The sequence below is a fragment of the Mauremys mutica genome, chromosome 6 (assembly GCF_020497125.1).
Source record: "Mauremys mutica isolate MM-2020 ecotype Southern chromosome 6, ASM2049712v1, whole genome shotgun sequence".
NCBI lineage: Eukaryota > Metazoa > Chordata > Testudines > Geoemydidae > Mauremys > Mauremys mutica.
In genome coordinates this window covers 46,171,852-46,196,190 of record NC_059077.1, presented here as the reverse complement: position 1 = coordinate 46,196,190, position 24,339 = coordinate 46,171,852, and the positions used below count along the sequence as shown (strand labels likewise).

General features: G+C 41.1%; 1 protein-coding gene across 2 annotated transcripts in view; it reads left to right on the top strand.

Annotated features, from left to right (window-relative positions):
* The window catches only part of ARHGEF28 (Rho guanine nucleotide exchange factor 28), a 188,905-nt gene that overhangs the window by 66,625 nt on the left and 97,941 nt on the right, over window positions 1–24,339 (top strand). For both annotated transcript variants that reach the window (XM_045021308.1, XM_045021309.1), the window contains exons 6-9: window positions 1,816–1,996; window positions 6,203–6,275; window positions 11,676–11,728; window positions 14,274–14,334. In XM_045021308.1, the coding sequence (XP_044877243.1) occupies window positions 1,816–1,996; window positions 6,203–6,275; window positions 11,676–11,728; window positions 14,274–14,334 (368 nt within the window). The remainder of the gene's footprint in view (window positions 1–1,815; window positions 1,997–6,202; window positions 6,276–11,675; window positions 11,729–14,273; window positions 14,335–24,339) is intronic.

The following is a 24,339-nucleotide window of genomic DNA, read 5'->3' as shown; positions in this document are numbered from 1 at the left end:
CATTCTAGGTGTGTAGCAAAATTGGTAACATTTTCAACAGTGATATAATGGCAAACATACAAATCTAAATTTAGTTTAAACTCTGGCTTGATTAGATAAATACATGAGGGATTTATTTTATTTGTCCTTTTTGGAGTAAATAGTTTAGGTTTGGCATCTGACTTAAGTCTGTTGCTTTAAGAATTAATATTTTAAAAATATCACTGTTTATTTTGGATTTGTGGGACCTCAACACAAAATTGTACAGTAGCATATAGTTGTTTTTCCATGATTATCTGAGTGTTTATAGCCTTTAATATACTTTTCTAGTCTGAAAAGTGATGTAGAAATGGCACCTTTTTTTACTCCTCTGAGCTGCTCCCTCTGTATAGTCAGAGTTAAATCTGCTTAATTTAATGACAAAAATATATTTTTACTATTGTTAGTCCTGCGGTACCAATGTGGCAAAAAGGAGGGAGTTGTGTTTTATTCATTTTTGTGCATCGGCAAAATTGTTTACTAAGTCCCAGTTACAAGTTTTGGTGGGGAAAAGCGTGTTATAAAAATCTGTTATTCGTAGAAATACTTCATGAAATGGGAAGATAAATTGAAAACCGCTTTTTGAGTAACTTTAAACATTCATCCCCCTGTAGTGTTTGCAGCCCAATTCAAGCATTGCTACACTGGTCTAGCGCTAGTGCACCCAGAACTAGAAAATGAAAGTGACTACTCCCAAAAGTGGAAGTTTATTTTCATTGTCCAAGTTCTGGAGATGCAAAGGAGCAGTGAAAAAGTACACACATTGTTTAAATGGTGAAAATCAAAGTAACTTCTTACAGGTTTTTATTTAATAATCTAAAGTGCTGATAGGAACCAGAGCAAGGAAATTTTGTTTTAAAAAGTACAATTAAGCCCCACTTTTACCAAGGTCTTGGAGGACTCTGAAACATCTGTAAGACAGAGGTTTGGATAAATGAAGGTGCTGAGTATCAACCCAGGCAGGGCTAAGTTTCTGGAGTTGCCAGGGAGCTTCATCCCTGACCAGTAACTTGCAGGACTGAAGCTTCCAGGAACCTTAATTATCTGAAGTTTCAGATGTATGGAGTTTAGGACCTCCATTGTATTTGTATTTGCCCTGCACTACCAAATAATCATATTCCACCATCAGAAAGTCCCATTAGAAATGAAAAGCCACAAGTGAACAGAAAAAAAAATAGATGCAAGAATTCAGTTACATTTTTGTCTTGGAATGAAGCTCTTTTGTTTATGGCTCTGCACAACATACAGTTTGTGTGAGTATTATGCCTACTTTAATTTGCATGAGAAAATGACTTACAAAGCTGGTACAGTACATTTTGTTATGAATGTCTCATTTGTTTGTAACATCCAAACAGTGCAGCGCTCCCTTGAGAGACTGTCTGTTTTTCACTGTAATCGGCTAGTAAGCCTGCCAGTTCCTTCACGCTACTATATATGGCAACATTAACAGGAAAAGGTACTATTTCTATTTTACAATAGTGGGGAAAACTAGATGTTGTTTAGTGTTGCTGTTTTATTTTGCTGCCATTATTCCTAATGTAACCATTTTTTCATTTTGATGGGTTGAAACAACAGAATTTTCTTATGGTGAATGGATTCATTGGTAACTATTTGTTTGCCCAGATATGTTTTTCATGGATGTTTCATATTGTCCGCCTTAGATATTTTTTTTTGTACAGTAAGTTAGAATTTTGAAGTGCTGTGCACAAATGAGAACAGAAAGTTCTGTGTGTTTATATTTTTCATTAAACCTGTGCACAGAGCATATGTTTTGATTTAAATAGTGTGTTGTTTCAGTTTTCAGGGCAGTCACTCGTTTGACATTTCTAGAGCTGAGATCAGTGAGTGTGCTTTCCTACAGTTTGTTCATTCATCAGGAACTCTGACACTGACATTTAATCACACTGCAGAACATTTGCTGGAGTCTGACATTAAGCTCTTCAGGAAATACTTCTGGGACAGAACCTTTCTTTACAAGGTTGGTGCCAAATTAGCAGAATGCATATATTTTTTTGACAATTTGCACCGTTTGCTATTCATACTTGATATGTTTTTCTTGGGTCACACTCTTTCTTAGTTTAAACCGTGCAGGTTTTAGGGATGGTAAGTGTGTTGGTCTTGTAGACAAAGGATTATTGTCATTAGCTTTTCATCTGTGCTAAAGTGGTTGTTTTCACGCATGAAACTGAAGTGTAGAAAAAATGTTAGAGGAGTACTTGATAAAGCTCTTGTATTTCCAGAGATGTTTTTAGAATGGCCCTATGGTAAATATCTTTCTTGTAAAACCCTTTCTCTCTGGTTTTTAATCTTGCCTTTTCCATTTGTGTTCATGTTTTGTAGTGGGAGGTATTTTTTTTTAAGTTGTTGTTACTGTTTATGGCAGCAAGGAGCCCCAGTCATGGACCAGGACCCAATTGTATGCTAGTCATTGTACAAACACAGAGAAGAAAGATAGTTCTTGCTCCAAAGAGCTGACATTTATATTGTATTTTTGTACGATATTTTGGTCACTTTAGTCTTGATTCAGTGAGGTACCTAAGCACAAGTGTAACTTTATGCATGGTGAGTAGTGTAATTGACTTCAATGGGAATATTCATGTGTTTAAAGTTAAACATGTTCTTAACTGCTTTCCTAAATTTGGGCCTTTGTCTATATCAAATTATTGGATTAAAAGGTTACATAAAATTATTATTATTTATTGTTTTCCCCTCTCTTGTTCTTAAATTTCCCTTCTGTCTTTGCTTTTCTTTTCCATGTTTTGTTTTTCTGTTTGTTTATTTTTAAGCATTTATCAAAACGGTTATAGGTTTTTAAACTAACAACGAGATAAATGATATACTTTGACCTTTGCACACCAGTTTTGTGCATTTGATTTATAACACAGACATTCATATTTAGTCATTCCCTAGATTTCTAGGCTTTCCAATATAAAAACTGATCCCAGATTCATAGCTCTAACTTGGGTACAACAACTTTCACACAGGTGTCCTGATTTCCTAAGGCAAAAACAAAATCATGACAAAGATTGTAATATTGTTTATATCCCTTGCACTCATCAAACCCTGTGTTTTTTGCAGCACTGGGGGGGAGGGGGGGAGGAAGGGAGAAAATGCTAATCGATGTTGAAAGTGCCCATGGCAAATATTCTTACATTAAAAGTTGCAAAATTCTACAATGATTGTTATGATAAGTAAAACATTCTGCCAGTCATCCATTTCCCTCTTCCTGAAGAGACAGACACAGACCTGTTCTGTAGCTTAGCTCCTCCTCATTGGGAAAAACCACTAGAGATCATCCTTTCAGTGATGCAAGATTTTAATGGTAGGCTTAGTGAAACCTAGATAGCAGAAACAAGCCACTATACCAAAGCACACAATCTTTTTATTTAAATATTAGACAGAGCTTAGGAAATCAAATTGTCATGAACTCTGTTTGAGAAATGATTACCCGAAGTGGGTGGGTCTGATCTAGCTAACTTAGGCCAAGGGAAGAACAGGGTAAAAACACATTTTTCTTTCTTTGTCACAGTCAGGACCACTAGTCCTCCTAATGGGATTTTGACAGCTTTGAAAGCTGAGGAGGGAAGAGGGCAGTAAACATTTCAATGTAGTTACTTATATTGAAATAGATGTAGAATTTACAGCATTCAACACTTCTACCACAGGATGAAGATTGCATATCTAACATATAGTGTCTTGAGAATGTATGGATAAATGAGCACGTGGATGCTTTATATATCGCTCCACAGACAAAGTGTATAACTATGACCCAGATGCAGGCAGAGCAGAATGGGCTTTAATCCATTGTGGTGGAAAATGTCCTTTGGTTTTGTATGTTTTCCTGTGCATGAAATGGCTGCTGATAGCTTTGAGGCTTATTTGAACTCAGTTGCTAGAACTAGTTCATGCCATTCTGTCTCCTTTTAGTGAATGGACTGATGTTGGGCAGAGAAATGGAAGAGAGATTTCCTGAGATGGTGGAATGAACAGTGGACCCATCCTCAGAACCATCTTATCCCTGTGGAAATGGCAGTATCGATACTGCTCCCAATTTTTAGATGATGTGATTATATTATAAACAATTCCATGTTGACACCAAATGTAGGGAGTAGGGGAAACCTGAGTTGTGGGGCTCAAAAGGAAGCTTTTTTTGTTAGGGAGTCCAAGATAGGGTTGAGTTTTCATCATGAGGAACAATGGATGTCCTGCAGGCAGAGTAGCCCTACTCCCTTTAAAAATGTCTGACTGCACGGCTGCTATGTTTGGGTGTATCTGCTGTTGATACATTAGTGAATGCAACCAGTGTGGGGAAAGAGGACTCTATGGAACATCAGTGGAGAGAACAAATCTTGTTTCTAGTGACCAAATTTAAACAGTAAAAGAGAGAAGGGAGAGATGATGCATTAGGTCATTGCTTCTAAAGGCTCTGCATAGGGAAGCCCTTTTGTTGCCTAGTATCAGAAAAATCTAGTGGTGTCCCAAGGAGGAGCTAAGCTGAGTTGCTGTTTCTGTTCCTTAGCTGCAGGAATAGGAAAAACTCAGACTTGGGTTGCCAGTTAATGGGATTTAGGCTCCTAAGCGCTTATCTCACTTTTGAAAATGAGATCTGGGCTCCTAAATCAGTTAGGTATTGCCAATGCTGAGTGCAGCTATACCTAAATACTATTTAAAATCTGGGCCAATTTAAAAGCAGTCCAGCTCAGCCTCATCTAGTGGGGTAGTCCCTGTGAGACTCCTGCAGCTGATGTAAATTTGAGTAGTCCTTAGGCTGCTTGCTCTAAATTATGTGGAAGCTATTTTGGGTCCTTGATCTTTCTGGGATCCAGAGACTGTAAAGGTGGCAGTGCAGTATGCATGTGATTTACTGGCTAATGCTTAAAAAATACTTGGAAACAGGGAACTTTGTATATTTGTTAAGCCTAGGGCTGTCCTTACCCATATGCAAAGTACGCAGCTGCGTAGGGCACCAGGAAATTTGGGGCACCAAGTTGTCCCAAATTTCCTGGTGCTCTACGAGGGCCAGCTCCAGGCACCAGCTTATCAAGCAGGTGCTTAGGGCGGCAACTCCGGAGCGGGGCGGCACTTTCAGGTATTCGACGGCAATTCGGCGGAGGGTCCCTCACTCCAGCTCGGAGCGAAGGATCTCCCGCTGAATTGCCGCAGATCGCGATCGCGGTCGCGGCTGCTTCTTTTTTTTTTGGCTGCTTAGGGCGGCAAAACCCCTGGAACCGGCCCTGTGCTCTACAGAGCTGCGTGCTGCTCCAGCGGCCAGCCCGATCCCCTGGCCAGCTGAGCCACCCAGGAAAGCTGCCCCTGCCTCAGCCCCGCCTCTTCCCACCCCTTCTCTGCCCCAGCTCCGCCCCCACTCCACCCCTTCCCCTGAGGACTGCAGCGGGGTCGGGCCAGTCCTGCACTCATTGGGTGGCAGGAAGTGGAGCAACCCAGACCCACCCTGCTCCGCTGGCTCTTGCTCGGGGGCGGTTTTCCCCCGCCTCCCAAGCCTGCTCCCGCCCCCCCCCCCCCGTGGAGGCCTGGGGATGCCCCCCCCACGCAGAGGGGTGGGGTGCATAGGGCACCAAAATGGCTAGGGATGGCCCTGGTTGAACCTTTATTTAATTGTGTAGCATCACAGGTTACAAATTCAAATTGACTGTATGACACACACAGTTCAATTCAGTACCATCTTTATATGGATTTCCACGGTATGGAGGAATAAGCACAGAACTAAGAGTCAAGGTGGTTCTGAGTTCTAATCCTGACTCACCTACTCATTCATTGTATAGCCTTGGGGAAGTCACTTCACCTTTCCATCTTAGTTTCTTCAGCTGTAAAATTCTTGTACCTTACAGGACAGTTATGGGGGTTAATAAGTACAGAACTTTGAATATATAAAGAGCTATATTAATGCAAACATATTTTTTTCTAGAGAAAGGATCTGCGACATACAGTACAAATCTTAAATCTGATATGTTACACAACACAAAGTAAATTTTCCCCAAATATTTTTAGTTTAAAATATTTTATAAATTCTCTCCCCAAAATATATGTATAACTTTTTAATATTAACTTTAATGTATGTATTTGACTTTCTTTGGTTTTGTGTGTGTGTGCATACATGTATGGGTGTATTAATAAGTATGGGTATCCAAGAAAGTTGTTGTTGTTTGAATTTGGTGTTTTTTAGAGTCTTAATTCAAAACAAGCTGGGACAGTGGAAGGACCACAAATGCCCTGCAATTCAACAGATTCTGCAGAAGGTACAGCTTTTCATCTTTGGTTGTAATAGCTTTCTAAAGTCCCAGATAAGGTAGCATGTGTCCTTGTGCCATATATTTATTTAGGAAGATCGCTTAGTACACATGATATCAGAGATCTGTGCAATAGATAATGGTAAAATACATAAAGTATTTCATTATAAGGGAGGTATGAAATTATGCATTCTACAGACCGTTGAAATAATTAATTTACCTATGTGAACCTAAAAATGTTCACAAGCATTTCTAATAATTGAAAAAGTCTTTTAAAAAGAATGTTAAAAAATTAAAACAGCTAAATTACAACCTCATTACAATTCCAGAAGAGGGCAGTATTCAGCTGAAATAAAAACAGGTCAACTTGCAAGAAGTTCCAGTGAAGTCAAAAAGATCTGGTTAATAAAGATAGGAGTGAATTAAAGAAGAATGAATTAAGCATTTTATGAACAATTTTAGTGGCCAGTCCTGAACTCTTTACTGTGGCAAAATTCAAATGGTTTTAAATAAGTTTCCCATATTGATTTCAATTGCAAGTTTGTATAAGGATTGTAGGATATTGTTTCTCATGACCATAATTACTTTTCTTTACCAGATAGATCATACTGAGTGTTGCAGACCTTGTAACAAGAAGGTCCTAGAACAAAAGAGTTATAAAAAAAAATTCACTAAAAAGTCTATAATACTCTGATGTGGCATTTAGTTGATGACTATCCTAGATTCAAGGTCTCATTGTTGCATGCACATTAGTGTCTATCTGGAAGAACTGGCTAGTATGCAGTGGCTAATTCTACAAGATAAGGCCCTAATCCTGTAAAACATGCACATGCTCTTAACTTCATACACTGTGAGAAGTCCCATTGAAGCCGACATAAAGTTAAGCAGTTGCATAAACGTTACAGGGCCAAGCACTGCATGACGATGTAAATAAGAATTGGATTCCAAAGGTATTACCTAATTATTCCAAGTGAGTTGATAGACTGAGGAAGTGACCTCCTTAATAGACATTAGCTCCAGTTACACAGTTAAGAGTTCCTTAAGTGTGATTGCCACCATTAAGCTCTTGCTGGAAATTTGTGCCCAACTTCTCCAGCAACCCACAGGCAATTAACATAATAAAGGAAGTTCTAAAGTCACCATCAGCAATAATCAGCATTAACACTACCAGTCTAAAATCTACTTTTGTAAATATAAGCAACTGTTTATAATACAAGGAATTACATACTGTGCTATCAGAAACTTTATCATCTTGGGTGCAGTCTTCCCAGAGTGCCAATGGTCAATGTGATCTTGTACCTTCTGCTGTGTGTCACTAACAGCAGATGATGTGATATAGCAGCAGTTGGGCAATGCATGTCATGCATGGTAGTTTTTCTTAGTGCATGTCCAAGCAGCCTGACTTGGTGCATGCAAATAGCAAATATCAATAAATATTGATTTAGCACTTCAGGAATCATTTATTTTCTGACTATACCCTCTCATTTTGGGTTCAAACCTGCAAGCTGATGCTGAGCAACTTTGTGTGGTGCCGAGTGCCTTCAGCTCCTGGCATTCAACCATTACAGGAATTGCTCATCACCGTAGCAGGCTGAGTACTTGACTTTTGCAGACCTGTGTATTTATACAGTGCCCAGTACAGTGGGGACAGAATCTTGACAGTGGAACCTTTGGGTACTACCACTATAGAAATATCTAATAATAATGAATCAGTGTTTCTGTATCTTCATATAGTTTAGTACTGTCATTGATGTTCATATTTCTATCAGCTGGCAAAAAGGAATATTTGTAGCTCTAGCTGTATATGTATTTGTTGCTTTTCATACAGTCATTGAACCCAGATACCTGAAAATCACTAATATAATTGATAACTTTGATCCATGTTCTACCTTCTGCTAACAAGAGCTAAAAAGACAAAACAAAATTGTTTTGTTGGAAACAAAATTAAATTTTTTGCTGCTACAAACAAAAATCATGTAACAAATGATCCATAAAACTCCTACAATATTCTGTTAAATACTTTTGTTAATTTAGGTGCTGAGCTTAGAGCACAAAATTCTTTGCAGAAACTTCATAAAGGGATGCCCCTTAGAGTTTAAAAAACCTATTGTTCCAATAAGTAATACTTATTCACTCCTGGGTGGGCCTAAAGTCAAGATCAACAGACTTTTAAAGCATAATACTATCAGAAGCTCTGAGCTATTATCTACTGCAGGTTGCTATAGCAATACAGCAGTTTGATTGCATTTCACGATGGGCAATGCAGTGGGTCAATGTAAGGTGATACTGCTGGCTTAACAGTGGATCTCCCATAGCAACTTAATTAAATTCAAATACACAGAATGACACATTCTCTATTAAGGATGCAAAATAAAGTACAGATATATTTTACTTTGATTATTTCAGCCATTCCTATGTTATAAAAAATCTTGTGATTTTTCTAATTTTGAAAGTTTGTGGCAAGTAATAATTGTGCAGAATATTATTATTTAGAGCCATAGCTAATTTATGTCTACATATTAAATCACTTACTGCATAGTAAATAGAAGCAGCAAAGAATCCTGTGGCACCTTATAGACTAACAGACGTTTTGCAGCATGAGCTTTCGTGGGTGAATACCCACTTCTTCGGACTTGCATCCGAAGAAGTGGGTATTCACCCACGAAAGCTCATGCTGCAAAACGTCTGTTAGTCTATAAGGTGCCACAGGATTCTTTGCTGCTTCTACAGAACCAGACTAACACGGCTACCCCTCTGATACATAGTAAATAGAGTTTCCACAAGGATTGAATTACAGTAATGTCAACTGAACGCCAGTCGTATTAGAAAAATTTCTAGAGGAATTTAGGGGAGCATTCCCTGGGCGTTATCTTAATAAAGTTCAGCTCTTTTTCTCCATCTTGCTTTTTAAAATTAGGGTATGTCTACACTGCAGCTGGGAGCAAGCTAATGGAGCTTGAGCTAGCATTAGCAGAGTTCGAGCTAGAGCACTAAAACTAGCAACTGTATGTTCTGGCTTGGGCTCTGAAGCCTAGGGGGTCGGGTAGGCTTGCAAGCCTGAGCTTCCACCCCAGCGGGAATGTCCACACAACTATTTTTAGCACGCTGGTTTGAGCCCTGCCAGCACGTCTGTGTATCTGAGCTGGAAGATTTGTTCTCAGTTGCAGTGTAGACATACCCAGAGTTACCATGGCCATTATTAAAGGGTCATTCTTTATCCACGGTTACTACATGGTGGTGTCTGGGATGATCTGTTTCCATACTATGGGTAAATTTTTACATTATCGTGGCACCTATTTTATCGGGATGAATTCGTTGTTTTATAGAATTGTTGCTTGGTCCAAAAACACCTTTTGGGAATCTTGCCTTTAGAGTTTGGTGGCACTCATGAAGTTCGATGCAACAATTGCAGGATACGGTACCAGTGTTCTGTCTAGCTATTTTATTTGGCCCTTACCCAGAGCATCTCCTAAACAACAGAGAGTTTACCTCTGTGAGGCAGGAAGATGATATTGTCCTCATTTGAGAGACAGAGTGGTAAAGTGACTTGCTCAAGGTCACATGAGAAGCCTGAGGCAGAGGCAGGAATCGGAGTAGAAATGTACTAATGTTTTTAGAGCATTTTCTCACTGGTGGTGCTAATAGCTACTAGCCAGTAGTTGAAATTGCTGCTGCTGTTGTGGTGCTTGTAACTTGTACCTCTGCGCCATCTGCAGGTTGGTTGGAGCTTGTGCACTGTGTACCAAGTGGGTCCTGCCTAGCGTGGAATACAGTGATCTCTCTGCAAGACAAGGACTGTCACATCTTCTCACATTCCTGCTGCATTTCAGCAGGAACCCGCTAGATGGGGTCGGGGAACAGGGCGAGGCACATATCTGGTGCAACAGAAGATAATGATTAAGTGATTCATTAAGAAATTAATCAGTATGGACCCAATCCTGTGTAGCCTTTACTTGTACAGAATGTCAAAACTCCTATTGACTTCAGTGGGGCCAGGATTTCATCCTCGGATAGCTTAATCTGAATAAGGATTGCAGGATTAGACCTTATTATTGTTGCTGGAGTCTGCAGCTGGACTTAGATACCAGGCAGCTGTTCTTGTGAGGGGATGGATTGGTACAACGTTATTGGTTTGTAACCTCTCCCTGGGCTCTGCACAGAGTTCAGGATGGGAAAAGGTATAGCAAGCATCAAAGGTCTATGAATGATATCCCCCAAAATACTAAGATATACTTGCTTTTTAAGTATTAAGTTATGGTTAAATTCATGTGCAGTAGCTGATTTTACAAATATAAACTGAAAATGCAGCTGCAGATCTGTGTCTGGCTGGAGGGCCTTGCCCATGTGCTCAGCGTCTAACTAATCACCATATATGGGCTCAGGAAGGAATTTCCCCCCGGGTCAGATGGGCAGAGACCCTGGGTGTTTTTGCTTTCCTCTGCTGCATGTGGCACGGATCACTTGCAGGTTTAAACTAGTGTAAATGGTGGATTCTCTGTAGCTTGAAGTCTTTAAATCATGATTTGAGGACTTCAGTGACTCAGCCAGAGGTTAGGGTTCTATTACAGGAGTGAGTGGGTGAGGTTTTGTGGCCTGCAATGTGCAGGAGGTCAGACTAGAGGACCATGATGGTCCCTTCTGACCTGAAAGTCTATTAAGATATAGGCTGAGTCTATATCTGAGGGCAGACCTGAATCTTGAGTTACAAGCCTCAGTATACAAGAAATAAAACTAAATATAAGGAAAAATTATGAAAATGGGAGGGTTTATTTTATTTTAACCAGCAAATGTGACAGTAGCTAACAGTTCTAGGAAGCCCTGCAGATGCTTGTTGTGTTCATTTACATGCAGATTACTCCTGCTCTGTTTGCTGTTTTGTAAATGTCTGTGCTTGGGCAGATCCTGCAGAGTTTGAACATGTTTTTGTGTTCTCTGTGTCCTTTCCAATTGTCTTGAGAAGAAACCATATAAAAGAGAGTGACAGAAATGAAGTTTTTTATCACTTTTTCTTGAAAATGCAGGGGCTAATTTTTAAAATGCATGATGTCTTTAGGACAGTGCGCAGCAGTTGGGATCTCCCATAGTTTAAGGCACAGCTTCTGATGTGTGCTATTGTGAGGACAAATCAGCAGCCTCGTTTATGAATCAACATGTATTTTCACTGCCTGTCCCTTTAAGCTCAAGAGCCTGTTTACAATTGGTCCATAATAACATAACAGCTTGTTGTACAACCATCTAGTATTCTGCCCACTGGTATGCTAGTTTGGGGGGATGTGTATGCTACAAAAGTACATTGTTCTGTGTTGCTTGCTTGCTTGTTCATTATTTTTTTTCCCTCTCCTAGTTGAAAAAAAGAGCAAACTTCCATTGTTTATCACTAGAAGTTGATAAGAAATCTCGCTTTTACAGATCCCATGAATTTGGCATCTGATGAACCAGCACCTGGAAGTGAAGATGTGAAGGTACAGCTTTATCCTTGTATGAATAACTAGCCTCTAAGTTCTCCTACTGCACCTTATGTTGTGGTATCTGAGCATCTTCCATAGTTAAAAAAAATAAATAAGGTGACTAATGCCTGCCAAGTGACATTTCCTTTCCATTCCTGCCCCAGGGAAAAGTTATGTGTATGTATGTTTATTATTTTCTTCAATGAATTTGTCATGTGTTGGTGGGCTGGAAAGCCAGGTCAAAGAAATGAAGCTTACATCTGAATTGGAAAGTCATGATGATTGTGGTCATTCCTATGGGAGTGTGTTCTACAGCCTTGGGACCAGTTGAGATGAAGCCCCATCTCTTATATGCACCAGCTTCCTCCTTGAGATAGAGAGTTCCATTGTTCACGAGGAGTGGAGCTGAGAAGGGCAGTGGAAGTCCAGGAAAGTGAGGTGATGTTTTAGGTAATCTTGAGCCTGGGAGATAACATGGGGGAAACTCTCATTAGCAGTATTTGCAGGATCATACACAGAACCTGCTAGAGACTGACGGTGAGAAATTCTGGCATAAAAAAAATTGATCCTGCTTGAGATTATTTTTATGTGAATCTAACGTAAAATAGGATGTTTTACACTTGATAGAAGAAAGAAGCTATGATGCTTGCATGTAATCCCATTTTGATTACTCAGCTGTATTTGATGTCTGTTTTATATCACGCTTTATATGTATGTCTCAGGTTGTGCCCTAAGACATCCTTGGTCTCAGTTTTACTTTTTCTAGTTTACAAAACTGAGATTTGGGTGTGGACGAGAGCTAGCTGGCTGAGGCTCAGAATGTACAAGGTTGAAGTGATATTTGTTGGTTGAGAAGCAACTGGAAGATATGGGTGGAATAATATCTTCTTAGGGCCTGCGTCTGTTGTTTGTCAATAGAGTTTGCAGTCTGGGGCTGGTATTGGAGCTACAGCTGGGTATAGATGATTATAATACTTAGTCCTTCCTTGAGTGCGGGGGACTGGACTAGATGACCTCTCGAGGTCCCTTCCAGTCCAATGATGATTCTGTGTAGCAGTGGTGGCCTTGTTGATTTTCTTTTTTCTACGTCTGGCCAGGAGACTGACCATTTTTTGTGGACACAGACCATAACTACCATAATCCATGCCTTTGTCACCTTCAGATTAGATTACTGCAGCTGCATAAGGCTACATCAACCTGGAACCTGAAGTTGAGGTAGAATGTAGCAACCCACCTATGTTGCTGGGAGCATGTGACACTAGTGATCCCTCATCTGCAGTGGCTGCCTGTTGATTTCTGGACAGCGAGGCATTAGTTCTGACCTATAAAGCTGTAAATGGCCTGAGACTGCCTCTCCCTATATGATAAGTTCACAGCTTTGGTCATTAGAGATCTTTGAGCTGGACCCTTCTTGTTTTAAACTTATATCCCACTCTGCTCCAAAACGGTCTGTATTTGTTGACCCTCCAAGGCACAATAAAGCCTGATCTCTTGAGGAGGGAGTGTCTCCATGAAGACTAGTGCTTGTAGGGAGGTGGGGTATTGTCTGGGTTTGATTTTTATCTCTATTTGGTTATTTTTTGTCTGGAGGAGAGGCTGCTAGTTTTATCTTTTAGGCAATTGTATTTTTAATGTATGGTTGCCTCTTTCTACCTCAGCTTGCTAGTCAAAGTTCAGGGGATGTTCCAGTTGGTGGAGTTTGGTATTCTCTTTGATGCAGTTTTGTTTATTTCCAAGGGATGTACAAAGTCCTGCTTTTCTGAATTCGGGGGAAGCAAGAACAAAAGGAGTGTGGTGTCTTATTTTACAGCCCCAAGCTCCTTAGACCCAAAAGTTCTGTCTCTTGCTGTTTCCAGGGTAACACTCTGCTCACAGGCCACTGCTTGGCTGTCTTGCTTTTTGCCTCTGCCTCCCTCACTATTCTGTCTCTTCTCAGTTTCTGGGTGTTCTGACTTGGCTTGCACGCATGCACCTGGTCATGATGCCCAGTGGAGCCTCCTGCTCATTTCTGAGCAGATTCTATTAGGCCTTGTTTTATGTGTGGCCCCTTAACTGTCTCTTACAGCGATCTTCAATGAAGGGCATTTTCACCCATCAGTTATAACAGGGGTTCTTAAACTGGGGGTTGGGACCCCTCAGGGAGTTGTTAGGTTATTACATGGGGGGTCATGAGTTGTCAGCCTCCACCCCAAACCCCGCTTTGCCTCCAGCATTTATAATGGTGTTAAATATATTAAAAAGTGTTTTTAATTTATAATGGGGGCTACACTCAGAGGCTTGCTATGTGGAAGGGGTCACCAGTACAAAAGTTTGAGAATCACTGAGTTAGAACAAGGTTTTTAACTCAACCCAGAACAAGGTTTCACCCAGCTCATAACAGCATTAAAGGTTCATAAAGCCTGGGGTAGGCAGTTCTTTATTTTCTGAATTTATTGAAATAAATGAACAAATGGTGCTGAAAAGATTTTAAGAGAATTCTGGAAGCACCACACACTGTTTGTAATGAAGTTCAAACTTCACCATTCATCTTAAAAATCTAGCTCAAATTTCCTTTTTCTAGCCTTTCAGAGATCCTGTGGTTCCCTCAAGTGAAAATGAAGACCAGGTCTTGTTGGATATAGGTAAGAAATTGTTAGTAGTTTTCCCTCTTCCAGAAGTGATTGATCTATATGCTACAATGCTATCATAGATCCAAATACATAGCAGACAGACAGTTTCTCTAAAAGAAGCAGGACAACTAACTTTAATGAGCAGCACCACATGGCTACAACCAAAAGGCGCAATCAGCCAAATTTGTGTTATTCAGAAGGAAAACTGTATCAGACTCTTGTTTGTATTTAGGTCCTTGTATCCACCTGTGATATTCTAGGACCTTCCAGCAACGTAAACGTAAATGAAAATCTTGAAAAGAATCGATACAATTAACTTAAATGAATGAAGATTAAATGAAACACACGTAAAGAAATGTCTAGATACTCTGGGGATGGATGCATTAGAGTTCCCGTAGATAGATTAAAGATATAGCTAGGTAAGCCCAGCAGCCAATAACACAATCAAATACAAGCAAAACAGTGAGGAAAATTTCCAAGTTTGGGAAAAGCTACAGTACAAAGTGCAAACATCTGATAATACAAAGCAGAACAAGAAGGAAGTGGGCAAAGAGTCAATTAGCTCAGCCAATGAGAGCTGGGGTTCCAGCCAGAAATGGCCAGGCTGTTTTATTTGCAATAAGGTACAGTGGCATAAATGGAACAGATACCTCAGATTGTCGATACTCAAACAACCGGTGTGCAAACTTAACAGACCTTGCTACAGAGATAAGAGTCACCTTGGTTTTTTTAATGTATCAGAGGGGTAGCCGTGTTAATCTGGATCTGTACAAGCAGCAAAGAGTCCTGTGGCACCTTATAGACTAACAGACGTATTGGAGCATGAGCTTTCGTGGGTGAATACCCACTTCGTCGGATGCATGTAGTGCATGTATCCTCACACACAACTATTTCAAATTTGATGACAATATATACCTCCAGATCAGTGGCACTGCAATGGGCACCCACATGGCCCCACAATATGCCAACATTTTTATGGCTGACCTGGAACAACGCTTCCTCAGCTCTCGTCTACTCACGCCCCTTCTCTACCTACGCTACATTGATGACATCTTCATCATCTGGACCCATGGGAAGGAGACTCTGGAAAAATTCCACCACGATTTCAACAGCTTCCACCCCACCATCAACCTCAGCCTGGACCAATCTACACAGGAAGTCCACTTCCTAGACACCACGGTGCAAATAGGTGATGGTCACATTAACACCACCCTATACTGAAAACCTACCGACCGCTATGCCTACCTTCATGCCTCCAGCTTCCATCCCGGGCATACCACACGATCCATTGTCTACAGCCAAGCACTGAGGTATAACCACATCTGCCCCAACCCCTCAGACAGAGACCAGCACCTACAAAATCTTTACCAAGCATTCTCAAAACTACAATACCCGCATGAGGAAATAAGGAAACAGATCAACAGAGCCAGACATGTACCCAGAAGACTCCTACTGCAAGACAAACCCAAGAAAGAAACCAACAGAACTCCACTGGCCATCACCTACAGTCCCCAGCTAAAACCCCTCCAACGCATCATCAGGGATCTACAACCCATCCTGGACAATGATCCCTCACTTTCACAGGCCTTGGGTGGCAGGCCAGTCCTCTCCCACAGACAACCTGCCAACCTGAAGCATATTCTTACCAGTAACTGCACACCGCACCATAGTAACTCTAACTCAGGAACCAATCCATGCAACAAACCTCGATGCCAACTCTGCCCACATATCTACACCAGCGACACCATCACAGCACCTAACCAGATCAGCCACACCATCACCGGTTCATTCACCTGCACGTCCACCATATGCCAGCAATGCCCCTCTGCTATGTGCATCGGCCAAAATGGACAGTCCCTACGGAAAAGGATAAATGGACACAAATCAGATATTACGAATGGCAATATACAAAAACCTGTAGGAGAACACTTCAATCTCCCTGGACACACAATAGCAGATTTAAAGGTAGCCATCCTGCAGCAAAAAAACTTCAGGACCAGACTTCAAAGAGAAACTGCTGAGCTTCAGTTCATCTGCAAATTTGACACCATCAGCTCAGGATTAAACAAATGGCTTGCCAACTATAAAAGCAGTTTCTTCTCCCTTGGTTTTCACACCTCAACTGCTAGAAGAGGGCCTCCTCCTCCCTGATTGAACTAACCTCGTTATCTCTAGCCTGCTTCTTGCTTGCGTATATATACCTGCCCCTGGAAATTTCCACTACATGCATCCGACAAAGTGGGTATTCACCCACGAAAGCTCATGCTCCAATACGTCTGTTAGTCTATAAGGTGCCACAGGACTCTTTGCTGCTTTTTTTTTTATGTGGGGCAGTAGGGGGAATGGGTCTGATTCTACACTGGTGTAAATCCACAGATGCCAGAGAGAACATTCTGGCTCAGTATTTCTAATAATCTCTAATAATAATCCATTCTCTAATCATAAGTATCGCAAATCACAATTGTGAGAGATGCTGTCTGTTCAGTAACTTTAGCATGTATATGTTGCATCCATGTATTGCGTCCCTGTCCCAGGAATGTAGAAGTTTATAAAGGGAATTAAGAGTATGTTGGCAAAAATAATAGTTTGTGTGTATTTGACTTGGGTGCTTTTGTGCATAGACCGATTCATATTCTGGAATAAGTCTACATGCCCTGCATAAGTAGTAACACTGTAAAGGCATGTAAAATGATGGTGTCCACATGATCACATTCTGTTTTGTTAAGCAACACCAGTGATTGGACTGGATCTTAGCACAGGATGGCATGAGCCATCAGGGAACGATTATGGCTCACTAATTTTGAAGCCACATCTGTTCTGGTTCCTGCTCTGGTTACACCAACTGCATGTGGTCTTGAAGGAACTGAACAGCAGCAAGTAATTGGTAGATCTGTGCTCTGCCCTGCAACTGACTCACCCCTTTTCACCCTTGATATGCTCTGTCCCTCCACCGGCACACCATCTACCCAACGGTTCTCAACGGTGGCCTGCGGACCACTTGTAGCCCAATCAGCACACAGCTGCGGCCCATGTGACATCCTCAGAGCCATAGAGGTAGAATATATATTGTGTGGGTGCGGCCCACATATCACATAGAGAGCTGCTTATGTGGCCCATGATGGTAAATAAGTTGAGAACCACTGATCTACACTGAGCCTAGAGGCAGCTGTCTGAGGAGCCAGTTCTGTGGGCTTTACACCAGCTCAGAGCTCCCCCACCCACAGCTGAGAGAGAGAGAATGCTCGATACCACCTCAGAGCTCTGGCCACCTGCAGTGTCCCATCTCCAGCTGTGGCCACCTCCTATTAATTTCAATAGGGCCTGGACTCCACCCCTAGTCTGCATTGTATGTGAGATCTCATGGGGTTAATCCATGAAGTGTTGTTGCAGGCTAGGAGAATTGAACAAGGGGTAAAATATAGCATAGAAATAATCCAGGAAAGGGGGGAACTGTATCTTTAAAAATATTTTGTATATTAAATTAAGGTGTTTTGATGGGTTTATTTAACAGTAAAAATCTATGCATGTTTTAACTTGAACCATACCACAATAACTGTCAAATGTCACAATTTTATTGTCCTGTACTGCTTTAGACTGGTTTTTGTTGTGTTTTTTTGGCACTGTTATATTAATGGCTGTGTTTTTGGCAGGAGAGACATGCAGTGGGGGATAAGGAGAGAGAAATGAGAAGAAGAAAAAGAGTGAGATACTGAGGGGAGGTGTGAGGGAAGAAGAATGAATAGAAAAGAGCAAGTGGTAGAGTGTCTCTAGGAGGTAGGGATGAGCAAAGCAAAGAATACATTTAATGGTGAGACTATGTAGTGCTGTTTGATCATTTACATGTTTCTGAATATCAAGCAGCTGATGGATACTAGCTTCTCCCTTCTCTGCTCCGTTTTTCCCTCCCACATGGCCCCTCTGTCCAAAACCTCTGTCAAAAATTAATACTAATAATGGCAGCTCTTGAAAGGACTCTCAAGTCCTTGTCTGCGTGCCTGGATTAGCACCCTGCTCTTATACCAAACCCCTCATGCTCTAGCAGTACCCTTCTCCCAAAAGGTATTTGCCTTTAAGGTATTTTGTGGTGTCCACAATGCCCTCTCTAGAATCTTCAGGGGAGCTAGGTCTCCATGCCCCTCCTATACATTTTTTTGGGGTGGGAGCTGTGACCACATGGGTGCCTTGTGGGCCTTTACCTTGTACCCTGCAGTGGGCTTTTTCTGTTCTGTTTCTGTTCCTGCCTTCCTGCCTCTCAGCAGCCCCGTCAGGGGATAAAGCTTTCCCCTTTATCCCCTGATCCACTTTCTACAGAGTGAGGGGAGGAGGTAGCAGCCACCTAATGGCCACTGAGCACCTCTGGGGGCATTTAAGAAGCCAATTGAACTATGGAGACATCTAGGGTAAAGGGTCATAAGGATTTTTGGAGGCTGTGTTTACTGTATTTGAGAATTGGTGGGGTAGGTATAAGGTGCTGGGGGAAAGGAACTATTAGGTAAGGCTTAAAGTTGGATTATGGGGACTCCTGAATCCAAATACCAGCCATACCAAACAGTCTCTTCATCTCTCTCTCTCCTGGGAATCGATGGGGATCTGGGTTATGTAATTAAAAACTAAAACAAAAGCACTACCAATACATCTTTATTTATTCAGTGAGAGAGAGAGAAAGAGAGAGGAGAGAGAAAAACTTCAAAGGATGGGAGAGAAAAATGAACAGGGAATTAAGGAGAGTGAGTAAAAGATACAAAAAAAAAAAAGAAAAAGCAGAAATGTGGTTTTTAAATTTAAAAACATGTGTGTCCTCATGGTGCATTATATTTCTCCAGTTCCACAACTCTGTGTTTTTGGGAAGGAGTCTGGGAAGTGACAGCTGAATGCTCTTACTGTTTGGCATGTAACTGAATTAACAGGGCATGTGTTTTTAAACATTTATAATTCCTTCCTGTTTTGCATAACAAGAAGGAGGATGTCCACAAAGCCATCTATAAAGCCATAAAAGCTTCTTTTTTCAATAGAAAAATCCTAGTTTTTCCAGAGAAGTATTAAACCTTTTAAAGTTCAAAACGTAAGTGTGGACTTTCTTCTCAAAATATCAATTAAAAACATGGAAGCAGGAAGAAGTTACAACTTTTCAAAATATTTGTCTTGCTCAGATAGTCATAGTGCAAGTGACCTGGCAGTGGGTTTTGTATATCTCTAGTCTACCCTGATTGCATTACTGGCAGCAAAAAAATGAAAAAATAAATAAATTAATTAAAATTACTGTAATTCTTCAGTCCACATTCTGCACTTTGAAAGATAAAAACACTGAAGCCAAATTTTTGGTAAAGCTATGCCTGACCAGTGCAGCACAAAACTTTTAGTGGATTCTTGTCCTTTGATTTTCATGCTTTCACAGAAATCCTAGTTTAACCATATATCATCTTAAGGAATTGAACATAATGATCTTTTCTTCTGTATGAACCATGAGGACTACAATGTAATCTGTATAAAATCTGGTTTCAATGTTGCTGTTTTGTTTGTTTTAATTAGCTTTCCTTACTGGAGTTGGTAAGATTTAAAATGTTTTCTGTAGAAAGAAATTGATCTGCTTTCTTGATGTTCTCTTGTGCTTAAATAGTATTAGCCTTTAGTATTAGTGTTAGGTCTATAAAGTAATTACTACTACTGGTCTGGATAAAATATCTTTTTTAGATATTACTTATGTGCTGTCAGAGATGGGCAAACTATTTGTAATTAAGGCTTTTATAATCAAATATGCCTGTTTGTGACCATAGAAAGTAATGTTTTAAAAATATGTAAAATTTTATTAAATATTGTCTGAGATGACTGAGAATTTTGTGACAAATGTGTTTTTTTTTGTTACTTGGCACTGTTCATTCCTTTTTCCCCCCACTTCTGCTTCATATTGGAAAGCGACCTTCCTGACTGTCAACTCTGCATGAAGAGTCTCAGAAATGCGTGCCTTTATCCAGTTTTATGGAAGAGGGATGGCCTGAAAATTGCAAAGCAACATCATAACTGAGGAAAACCATGATTTTATTGCCCTAGCAGTCCTTTAATGTCTGTGGAAATTACACACCACTCTTGTTTGCAGGGGTCTCAATGTTCTTTAAGAGTTGTTTCTAGTATCTTTGCAAAACCCAAGGTGAGTGCTACTGCACAGTGAAGAGTGCTTTAGCCTGTGGCTTCTCACAAAACCTTGCCAAACACATTCTTTAAACAATGGATAGGTGATCCTAGTTTATTTCAATAGAAAGACAAAGTGTATGCATGCTTATATGTCTATAAACAATCAAATGTCAGGGTTTACTTAACAGCTGAGAGCTGAAGATGACCTGAGAAAAATCTTCCTAAGTATGTGAGCCTCTAAACACAGCTTAATTAAAAGTTCATGGAAAAATCTCCAAGCATAATATTAAGCATTAAAATATGCAGGCTTTTGTTCTTGGCTCTCAAAGTTTCTCCCTCTTTTTTCTTGATTTGTCTCAGACACTGTTATGCAAGTAAACCTCTCTCTCTCTCTCTCTCATGTCATAGGATTGGAAAGAACTTTGTGAGATCATCTAGTCCAGTCCCCTGCACTCATGGCAGGACTAAGTATTATCTAGACCCGTGGTTTTCAAACTTTTTCTCTGGCAACCCAGTTGAAGAAAATTGTTGATGTGTGCAACCCAACGGAGCTGGGGATGAGGGGTTTGGGGTGTGGGAAGGGCTCAGGGTTGGGGTAAGGGTTATGGGGTGGGGCTGGGAATGAGGGGTTCAGGGTGTGGGAAGGGGCTTTGGGTTGGAGCAGGGGGTTGGGGTGCAGGAGGGGGTCAGGGCTGTAGGCTGTGGGTGCAGGCTCTGGGGTGGGGCTGGGGATGAGGGGTTTGGGGTGCAGGAGAGGGCTCCGGAGTTGCGGGGGAGACTCAGGAAGGGGGTTGGGGTGCGGGGTTGGGGCATGGGCTTACCTAGGGCAGCTCCCAGTCAGCGGTGCAACGGGGGTGCAGAGGCAGGCTTCCTGCCTCTCCTGGCATTGTGGACCGCACTGTACTCCAGAAGCGGCCAGCAACAGGCCCGGCTTCTAGGCAGAGGTGTGCAAGCGGCTCCTTGTGGCTCTCACCCGCAGCCAATGGGAGTGCGAAGCTGGTGCCTGGGGCGGTGGCAGCGCACGGAGCCCCATGGCCCCCCGCCTAGGAGTTGGACCTGCTGCTGGCTGCTTCCAGGCAGCACCGCCAACGGGACTTTTAATGGCCTGGTCGGTGGTGCTGACCAGAGCCGCTGCGACCCAGTGTCTTCCATTCTCCGACCCAATTCTGGGTCACGAGCCATGGTTTGAAAAACAATGATCTAGACCATCCCTGACAGGGATTTTGTTTGTCTAACTTGCTCTTAAAACTCTCCGATGACGGAGTTCCACAACCTTCCTAGGCAATTTATTCCAGTGCTTATCCACCCTGGCAGGAAGTTTTTCCAAATGTCCAACCTAAACCTCTCTTGCTGCAATTTAAGCCCATTGCTTCTTATCCTATCCTCAGGTTAAGAAGAAACATTTTTTCTCACTCCTCCTTATAATAACCTTTTATATACTTGAAAACTGTTATCATGTCTCCTCTCAGTCTTCTCTTTTTCAGACTAAACAAACCCAGTTTTTTCAATCTTCCCTCATAGGTCATGTTTTCTAGATCTTTAATCACTTTTGTTGCTCTTCTCTGGACTTTCTCCAATTTATTCACATCTTTCCTGAAATGTGGCACCCAGAACTGGACACAGTACTCTAGTTGAGGCCTAATCAGTGCAGAGTAGAGAGGAAGAATTACTTCTTGTGTCTTGCTTACAGCACTCCTTCTAATACATCCCAGAATGATGTTCGCTTTTTTTGCAACAATGTTACACCGTTGACTCATATTTAGCTTATGGTCCACTATGACCCCCAGATCCCTTTTCACAGTACTCCTTCCTTAGCAGTCATTTCCCATTTTGTATGTGTGTAACTGATTGTTCCTTCCTAAATGGAGTACTTTGCATTTGTCCTTATTGAATTTCATCCAGTTTGCTTCAGACTATTTCTCCAGTTTGTCCAGATCATTTTGAATTTTAATCCTATCCTCCAAAGTACTTGCAACCCCTTCCAGAATGAATGAGTTGCAAACCTGTGCTCTCTGGCCTCCCAGAACATGTCTTCCTCCCCTGTCTAAAATCCTCCCCAAAATTCGCTTGATGAAATAATTCTTCAGAAAGGAAGTTCCCTTTGTTCTGACGTTTTAAATCAGCTTCTTTGCCTGTCTTCTGCCTTATTGGTCTCCATATCACACTAATGTAAATAAACAATTTGGGATCCATAAAATGTGAAATTAGCCATCAAGGTATGAATTATGTTCCAGAAATAATGTTTATGGAACAGAGTTAGAATCTTGGCATTCCATATATGGACACATACCTCTTCTTTCTTTCTCTTTGACACCCAGTTTGACTACCCCTGCCCTTGAAATCTCCTGATAAAACACAAAAAATCCTAATGAAATTGTTATGCAGTAATCTTGTTTACAGTGCTGCAAATGTAAGCATAGACTTGCTTTCTATTGCAAGCCCATTAGCTAAACTTCTGTAAGGACCAGATCCAATTAAAGCTCCATTTAGCTTGCATGCAAAGCTGTGCTAGCTCTAAATGTGGAGATTTTTGGGCCTTGCATAGGCCTTCACTGCAGGAGTTGGAAGGAGGCTTTTTTGCTTTGCTTTGTTTTGTTTTCATTTTTATAATTGACCGTAGCCCTTAAGCTTTTGCAAGATCATGGGACCTTTTCATCAGAATCAGGGACAAACAGCTAATAGCTTTCTGTCCATAGCTTTACTATGAACCCCAACTAAGTATATCCTACTGTGCGTTTGATGTGAATTAACATTGAAAAAGAAGGGTATTTAGGCAAATTATATCAGTGTATATATTTTGTTGGATTTGTTTTAACAGTAGCCACAGGAGTCAGTGGATCCTGACCCCTGTCACCTGAGAGGTATTAATGTGTTGTTGCCTTGACCAATGTGAGGTGAACGGAGCCAGAAAGTAAAGACCAGAGTCAGCCCTAGGCTCCTGTCACAGTTGTCTTACAAACTAAAGGCTCTGGAGCCAAGAAGAGCTGTGAGCTCATAACACTGTTGCAGTAAATTGAGGGGCAGATCCTGAGCTGGTGTGATTTATCATGATTTCTTTGGAGCTATGACAAGTCACAGCAGCTGAGGATCTGCCCCTCATTGTATATGGTGGTCAGTTGACTGCAGCACTGCTTTTCTTCATCCTAATCACATAGATAGTCATCTACCATTTTGGAGCACTGCCATACACTTATGAAAAGCTATTGTTCTTAATTTCAGTCCTTGCTAAGGTTAAACTGCTCTTAAATTTTGTGAGAGAAACAAGACTACTGACTGCAGCTCTTTTTACAAATGTTGGTTTTTGAAAAGAGGGTATGTGTGTTTGTATCAGACAGTCCATAGCATACTCATGAGGTTCCTTATTGCTTTTCTTCTCACTGCACTGTCTTTAATTTCTCTTAGGTTATGTCTACACTAGAAATGCTACAGTGGCACAGCTGCGGCACTCTAGTGTGGACACTTACTACAGTAATGGAAGGAGATCTTCTGTTGCTGTAGTAAATCCACCTCTCTGATCTTTTGGATTATGTATCAAATTCATACTTTTAGTAGATAATCTTCTACCAATGCAAGTATATATTTTATTGACCTCTTTGTTCCCCAGCATATTAAATGGACCTGTTCTCAGTGATAAGGAGAAAAAGTGTGGAAAGCAGTGTGAAGAAGGGACCACATTCACACCAATTTACTCAGATGATGGACTCAATTATAAATCTATAGGCTGAAACCATGAGTACTTTTTTTTTTTAAACTCCAGGTTTTGTGGTGTTTCTCTAGTAGGTCTGTCATAAACAGATAGTTAAGGGTTAAGGTCTCTTTTACCTGTAAAGGGTTAACATGCAGTACCTGATGACCACCTGACCAGAGGACCAATCAGAGACAAGATAA